At 38.5% G+C, this 8681-nt stretch overlaps 1 protein-coding gene across 1 annotated transcript; it reads left to right on the top strand.

Moving 5' to 3' along the window:
* Window positions 1-2197: 2197 nt before the first annotated feature.
* On the top strand, window positions 2198-3986 carry LOC131153651 (uncharacterized). Its single transcript, XM_058106102.1, has 2 exons — window positions 2198-2332; window positions 3372-3986. Exons 1-2 carry the CDS (start codon window positions 2198-2200, stop codon window positions 3984-3986), a joined length of 750 nt encoding a protein of 249 aa, XP_057962085.1.
* Window positions 3987-8681: the final 4695 nt, after the last annotated feature.

The following is an 8681-nucleotide window of genomic DNA, read 5'->3' as shown; positions in this document are numbered from 1 at the left end:
AAGATCATCATAAGGTAGAGAATACCTCCCTCGTCAGGATTGAAACGCCACAGATTTATCCTATAAACTGCTCGACGAAGTGCTCAAGTGGAACTTGGTTGAATTTCATGTTATAGAAATCTTTTTGGAGAATAATATGGGGCTGTGGGCATGAACATGGCACATTGCCATCTAGACGGCAACACTGACACAGTGATGTTTTGACCACACAACTCATTCCATATGTTCTTGCTGCTTTGGCGTATACGCTACGAGAGGGTGCTCAGCCATGTAGATCCGAAAGCGTGTCGTTTTTCAATATGGATGCTGCCATTTGGCGGCCGTGGTGTTGCGATTTTCGCTCAAATAAAGCCTTGCATAGCCCGTTAAGCTAGCGTGCACAGGTATACTAAAAAGCTGGGCTAGTCATCCTAACTTGTTTCTCAAGGTATGGACTTTTCTCCTGCAAGCTTTTTCTTTTAGCAAGAATCTAATTTTTTACGCTTAACTTGCATACGGTTAAAGCTATGATGAAATAAATATTATAATTTCCATGAAAAGAAGAAAATGACACCGTGGAACCCACAACTGGTCGTTTGGTGTCAACTTTTATTTTGATTAAATAATGAATAATAGGAGTACCTTATCCTACCATTTTAAAATCACAGTGAGGTTCTCTAATAGATAAATTATCAAAATATTACTGAAGAAGAACCAGCCCAACTGATGAGCAATGCTCGTAAGGCCAAAAACAGTCCAGCAGATGAGCACGACTCATTAGGCACAGAGGCCAAACTGACGAGCACGACTCGTAAGGCCAAAAATAGCCCAACAGATGAGCATGACTCCTTAAGCACAGAGACCATACCAACGAGCACGACTTGGAAGGTCAAAAATAGCCCAACAAATGAGCATGACTCATTAGGCACAGAGGCCAAATTAACGAACACGACTCGGAAGGCCGAAAATAGCCCAGCATATGAGCACGACTCATTTAGCATCAAAGGCTCAAATGACGAGCACGACTCGTAAGGCCAAAAACAGCCCAACAAATGAGCACGACTCATTAGGCATAAAGGCCAAATGACGAGCATGACTCGGAAGGCCAAAAACGACCCAGCAGATGAGCACGACTCATTAAGCATTATTGGCCCAGATGACGAGCATGATTCGTAAAGCCAAAAACAGCCCAACAAATGAGCACGACTCATTAGGCATAAAGGCCAAATGACGAGCATGACTCGGAAGGCCAAAAACGACCCAGCAGATGAGCATGACTCATTAAGCATTATAGGCCCAGATGATGAGCACGACTTGTAAGGCCAAAAACTGCCCAGCAGATGAGCACGACTCATTAGGCACAAAGGCCAAACTGACGAGCGCGACTTGTAAGGCCAAAAACAGCCCAGCAGATGAGCACGACTCATTAGTCATAGAAGCCAAACTAATGAGCACGACTCATTAGGCACAGAGGCAAAACTAACGAGCACGACTCAGAAGGCCAAAAACAGCCCAGCATATGAGCATGATTCATTAAACATCAAGTGCCCAAATGACGAGCATGACTCGTAAGGCCAAAAACAACCCAGCAGATGAGCACGACTCATTAAGCGCAGAGGCCAAACTGACGAGTATGACTCGGAAGGCCAAAAACAGACCGGCAAATGAGCACGACTTAGTAGGCATAAAAGGCCATGAAGCTGTTCGGTAAAATCAGTTCAGCAAAATTTGCACAATGAAACAGCTCGGCGCGAACTGCTCGGCAAGCCCTGCTCTGAGAAATTACTCCATGAAGCTGCTCAGTAAAATCAGTTCGGCAAAATTCGCTCCAAGAAGCAGCTCAGCACGAACTGCTTGGCAAGCCTCGCTCCGGGAAATTGCTCCATGAAGCTACTCGGTAAAATCAGTTCAGCAAAACTTGCTCCATGAAGCAGCTCGGCACGAACTGCTCGGCAAACTTATTCAGCAAGCCCCGCTCCGAGAAATTGCTCCATGAAGCTACTCGGTAAAATCAGTTCGGCAAAACTTGCTCCATGAAGCAGCTCAGCACGAACTACTCGGCAAACTTATTTGGCAAGCCCTGCTATGAGAAATTGCTCCATGAAGCTGTTCGGTAAGATCAGTTCATCCAAATTCGCTCCATGAATCAGCTCGGCACACTTGGGTCCCACTCTGAAAAATTGCTCCATGAAGCTGCTCGATAAACTCAGTTCGGAACATGAGTTCGGAAAATGTCCTCCACCACTCAGCTCGAAACATTAGCTCAGAACATGAGATCGGAAAATGTTCTCCACCACTTAGCTCGGAACATGAGGTCGAAAAATGTCCTCACCACTCAGTTCAGAACAGCTCGGTAAAAGTCCTCCGCAAAACAGCTCGGAATATTAACTCGGAAAATTCTCCCCAGCTCGGAACATCAGCTCGAAAAATTCTCTCCAGCTCGGAACATCTCGGTAAAAATCCTCCGCAAAACAGCTCAAAATATTAGCTCGAAACATCAGTTTGGAAAATTCTCCCTAGTTCGGAACAATTCTGTAAAATTCCTCCACAAAGCAGCTCGGAATATCAGCTCGGAACACCCAAAAGAGAAAAGAGTTGGAAGAGAGAAAGAAAGAAGAAAAAGAAGAAGAAGAGGGAGCATTACATATTTCGGGGGGAAAGTGCAGATTCAAAATTCCGTTCAGAAATTTGAAACTGAGGGGGGAACAACTGATATGCCCAAAATAAACTAGCCAATAAGAGTAAGACAACACCTGGCCCATGGTCCCCCCCCCCCCAAAGTCAAACAATATGATGAGAGCAATCAATTCCAACTCAATAAAGAGGAGGAGAGATCTACGCCAACGGTTTAAATGGCCAAGTGATGTGCGCAAACTCTTTATGACCCGGGAGCAATTCAAGCCCCGCGCAATAAAGGCAAATCACCCAAAGGGTAAATTCTAACTCCTATAAGAAGGGGGGCAAGGAAGAGGCTAAGGTAAGTCATTCAACTCACTCTTAACCCAATCTTACTGTTGCATTCAACCTCTTTGAAGCGTTCCCTTACTTAGGCATCGGAGTGATCCCCCGGAGTACACCCCGGGTCCTCCAAGCCGCATTTGTTTTCGTTCTTTTCAGGTGATTAGGATTGAAAAGTTTGCTAGAGATCAGATCGACATTTTTGATAGCAACAATATATATATTAACATTAAATTTTTCAGCCCTGATTCGTTTCGGAGAATTTTATATTGCATAATGATTTGTGAGTAGAACTTAAAAAATAAGGAAAATCACTGAGTTGTTTATTTTATAAATGCAAATTGTTTGATGTTTTTGGACAAGAGAAATTCAAGACCAGATCTTCGATGAGAAGCAAGACAAGGTGACGATTATCGTCTTCTGCTGCTCTCCAGACAAGATCCGCAAGAAGCTCATCTGCAAAGGAGGCAAAACCATCAAGAGCATCGAGGTCAAAGTCCCCGAGAAGGAGAAAGAATCAAAAAAGCTCGAATCCAAACCCACCGACCCCAAATCCAAAGAAACCCCTCCTCCTCCGGTGGCGCCACCTTGCTACGACTATTACGCGTACCCTCAGTTGTGCTACTACGGGTGCAGGGGGCAGAGGGGCTGTGTCGGCCACTCTGATTATTGCTACTGTGGGTGCGGGGGGCGAAGGGGTTGTGTCGGCCGCTTGGATTATTGTTACTGCGGTTGCGGGGGGCGGAGGGGTTGCGTCCGCCGCTCTGATTATTGCTACTGCGGGTGCGGGGGGCAGAGGGGCTGCGTCAGCATCTTTGATTATTGCTACTGCGGGTGTGGGGGGCGGAGGGGCTGCATCCGCCGCTCTGATTATTGCTACTGCGGATGCGGGGGGCGGAGGGGCTGCATCAGCCTCTCTGATTATTGCTACTGCGGGTGTGGGGGGCGGAGGGGCTGCATCCGCCGCTCTGATTATTGCTACTGCGGGTGCGGGGGGCGGAGGGGCTGCGTCGGCCGCTTTGATTATTTCAACGAAGAAAACACCTTAGCTTGCACAATAATGTAATGAGTCCTTTGAAGCACCTAATGGTTTTCGGGTGGAGTTCTTGATTGGGTTCGAGTATATTCGGGTTACTATATAGGTATGGTATAATAGGGGAAAATGAAAATGGGTTAATTTTTTTGTCTTTTCAATAGGAAAATGGGTTAATAATGAATTTGATGGGGAGGTGTTTATGTTCCATTGGTGGGTGTTGTTTGGATAAGATGTAATAGTTTTTAATTTTAATGAATAAAATGTTTTTTTTTTCCTTTCATTGGGTAATGCCAATCTGTCAAGCACTTTGATATAAATTGTTTTTTATTTGATTTGTAAGTTGTTTTGTTGGCTATACATGACAAAACTGATTCTTCACACAACCATGGCCTGTGGATCCACCAAAATTTTAAGTTTTTTTCTTGAAAAAATCATATTTATTTCCAGCACAAATTGACGCAAAAAAAATACCAAGTTTATACTCTTTTTATTTTATTTTTGATTGCTCATTTTCTATGTTTGTGTGTTTTTTTTTTCCTTCATTCTACTTAGAAAAAATCAAAAAACTTGAAAAGTTTGGTATATACATAAATGGTCTGACATATAATTCGACTTTAAATGATAGGGAACTAAAAAAGTGAACATGCAAGCTGAATGAACGTAGAAATAATATGCAAAAGTTTAATGACATTTTTTTTTTTTTAATAATGGAGACCTGTGTGATGTTAATATTAAATTGTCAATTTAATTTTAATAAATTAATCCCATTTAATGAATGTACTTACTTTTTTAATCTCACTATCTCAAAACTCAATTATTCAATTTAATTGAACAAATTAATCCCACTCATTGACTTGTTTACTTCTTTAAAAAAAACTTTGGTAAATACATATTTTAAATTGCGTATTTTTTTTATGATAAATATATTATCAATTTATTTAATAGCACAAAAATGTTTTGAATTTGAATGAAATTCAATATAATATTATAATTTGTATTTTATTTTATAAAATCTAAATTTAAGATTTGAGCTCCAATATCCTAGACACAAATACATACAATTTTACTAAATTTATTAAAATCCACATAGATCAAATCCAAAAACCCAATTTCAAGCCTCGAATTACATGAATTCCAAATTAAAATTTTGAAACTTGAAAGATTTGAGCTCCAATATCCCAAACACAAATAATGTTGTGTTTGGGAACATAAATTTCAAATTTTGAAATTAAAATTGTGTGAATTTAGATGAAATACAATACAATTTTATCAAATTTATCAAAATCCACACGTATCAAATTCAAAACAACAATTTCAAATCCTTAAATTAAAATTTTAAAACTTGAAAAAATCAGACAAAACTTGACGTTATTTTGTAATTCACTTCATCAAGGTACCTGTTGATTTAGGTGTTATTCCAAGAGAGGGGGTGAATTGGGTATTTTAAAATTTTTCAAACTTATTAACCACTTAATCCCAATTTCTATATTTAACAAATTAAATGCAGGATTTTTAGGTTGATTTAAATTTATTTTTTCAATGAATTCTTTTTACCCAATTAAGTGCGTGTGAGGTTATTCAAACATACACGCATGAAGTACGAGTAATGAAGTGTAGTGCAGAAAATAAAAAGATAAGGGAAGAGAAAATACAAACACGATTTTATGAGGTTCAGCCAACCCGGCCTACGTCCTCGCCTTGAGCAACCCACTCAAGGATTCCACTAAAATCTTTGCTCCTTAAATTGGGACGGAGCTTCCTTTACATCCGCTGCTTACAAGAGGTACAACTTCCTCCTAATCTGCTGCTTACAAGAGATACAGTTCTCTCCTTAAACCCAGTTTACAACTCGAACCGTGATTATAATATAATATCAAATCTGTAAAACACTCAATGTTGCTTCTAACAAAGCTAGTGAGTACAGTTGAAATTCCTAACACATAATCATATGATCAAACTTGAAACTCAATATATATGTAACGATATAATCGTTATATGCAAAAATGTGATTCACTAAATTTCCCTTTTATCAAATCTCTCAAAAATACTTATATAAATCAATGCTTTGGAGAACTTAAGTTAAATCTTTGAACACTTAGAAAGCTTTGAAGATTGCAAAGATTTTAAACACATTTTGTCACAATAATATTTCTCTCAAGTGGATATAGATAACCTTTAGACTTTTTAATCAAGTAGATTTTGGAATAACTGAGTCTTTGAATAAAAATAAAAACTTGAAGATCACCAAAGATTCAATGTTTAGAAAAACCTTTCGCAAATAAATTTTTATGAAACAACACCAAGATTTTTCTTCTTCAATAGGAGTAATAGATATATGAGTATGAGATATGAACAAACTTCAAGATTTCTATATATTGAAAAAACACGAAATAATCCCTTACTTACCAAACCTTAATCACCAAAGGTAATTGTCAAGATGTGTAAGTGAAATCCCTTCGTTTTTCTGAGTTGATTTGCCCAAGCTTGATAAGTATATGTTGGAGTGCAGACAATTGTATAGCAATATGTTCAAGTCTCTCAATTCTATTGCAAAAGTCTGGGGCACTAGGGTTTAGATATTAAATATATAGGTACCTTACCCTTAGAATCAATCTTAACCGTTGGATCAAAAAATAGCTTGTGTGTTCTCTCATTAAAAATTAAAATTTTAAACTTTCTTGCTGGATCAGACGACTGAGGTTAAAGGCCCAGACGACTGAGGTTCCTTAGAGCTTCAAAAAATTAACCTGAACATAGGATCAGACAACTGAAGTTGGGGTTCAGTCTTTTGAAGTGTCGGGTTCAGACGACTGAAGTCTGAGTTCAGTCTTCTGAGATGTTTTCACCAGGTTTTGTGTTTCATCATTAATTCTTCAAATGACTGAACTTAATAGTCGGTCTTCTGAAGAAATTCTTCAGACGACTGAGCTTAACTTCGGTCTTCTAAAATTGCAACTTTAGACGATTGAACGTCAAGTCCGTCTTCTGAAGTAACCAATTCCTGAATTTTTCTTTTTAGTTCAAAAAATCCGTTTTGCTCTCTTTCTTGGCTCTTTTATAAAATATTTTTCAGGATTTTAAAAATATCTCTAAGTCCATGAATGAATGTCCCCTAATGATGTTCATGAAATGCATGAGTCCTAAGATCATTCTAGGGTATAATTTGAGTTTCAAATTAAATCATGTGAAGTATGTAAATACATAAGTCCTAAATACTCATTCCCATGACGATCTTAAACTTGTCGCTTGCATCTTCATTCTTCAACTCTTTTAGCTCCATGGATTTTGCCAAGATGTGTATGCTTTGGCTTCCATGACTTTTTATCTTTCCGTGCATGCTAAAATATTGTTCCTATTCACAATCTCAACGTACAAATCAAATACCAAGTGATTTGTCATTATCAAAACCGGATTTGACTCATAAAGTCAACAGTACCCTCCAAATTTAAAATCAAAATATGAAATCCAACCTTCCAAACACATAGATGTACTTGTATTTAAATAAAAATTCATATAATTTTGTATTACTTTTTAATTATGTATTTGACTGAAGGTTGTTTTTCAATCCCCTGGCTGTATTTGTGATCATGCGAGCTCACTTCTCATTTTCTCGCCTATGCGGGATGGTGTTGTGGGTTGTTCTGATTCATATCTAAGTTGTTGGGATTGAGTTTCTTGAGTGTTGATTTGGTGCATTTGGATTTCTATGGGTTTCGTTGAACCCAAGAATGATTGATTTGTGAGGAAATCCGTTTCAGATCTACTTCTCTTTGGCGCTTGGTTACGGACGAAGTCAGATCTGGTTTAAAGTTGATATATTGAAAGATTATGATGAAAGATTCACTCTTAAAGAAAATGAAATCTACTTCGGCTTGTTTCATTTTTGAGTATTGATTGTGGTTCGAAGTACAGTGGAGGGTGATTTCAGTTTTGTTTGTTAGAATTTTTTTCTGATGTTTCAAATTTGGATCGGAGGCTTGTGGAATAAGAAACCTCGGCTCTGTGGGTTGCGTTGAACACAGGAGTGATTGTTTGTTGTTCAAATTGTTCTCATTCGTGTTCATTCAGTGCTATTGAGTTTAGATTTGAGATTTCTCGTTTGTTATGAGTTGGTTATTTTCCATTCTGCTTGTTCGATTTGGTCTTTTACCTACTTGATCTATTTTAGTTTAGTTCAGCTCATTTTTTTTTTTTTTTATCGAGCAATTTTGTCTTTGCTAGAGTTTGAGCTGCTATCCAATTCGAAAAGCATTTCTTCTGTTCAGGTGTTTTTCTTGTTTCAGTTGTAGTCCAAATTACCTATTTGATCTGTTCACAGTGTTACTATTCAGTTCTCTTTGGGAGATTCAATGGGCACAGTTGGGACTAATGCGCCAAGTGTTTGTCAAAATGCCACAAAAGGTGGAGAGAAAGAGTTCTTCATGAAAGGGGATAAGAAGGTGTTGTGGGCTGAATTGTTTGCTAAGAACAGACACCAAGAAAATTGTGGTGCTCTCCGGGTCTTTGATTTGGATGGTGATGAAGCACTTATTGAAGATAAAAACTTGGTCAATCCTAAAGAGAAGTGGAAATTTTGCTTAGCGGGCTACTTTGTAGGCAAATTTCTAGGAAAAGTTGCTCTTAATGCTATTGTTGAATCTTGGTACATTAAGGCTGAGATTTTTCACATAAGAGTGGCTGGATTATTTTAAGGTTTTGCAAAGAAGAG

This window comes from Malania oleifera, chromosome 4 (genome assembly GCF_029873635.1).
Source record: "Malania oleifera isolate guangnan ecotype guangnan chromosome 4, ASM2987363v1, whole genome shotgun sequence".
NCBI classification, from domain to species: domain Eukaryota; kingdom Viridiplantae; phylum Streptophyta; class Magnoliopsida; order Santalales; family Ximeniaceae; genus Malania; species Malania oleifera.
This window is presented reverse-complemented; position numbering and strand designations above follow the sequence as displayed.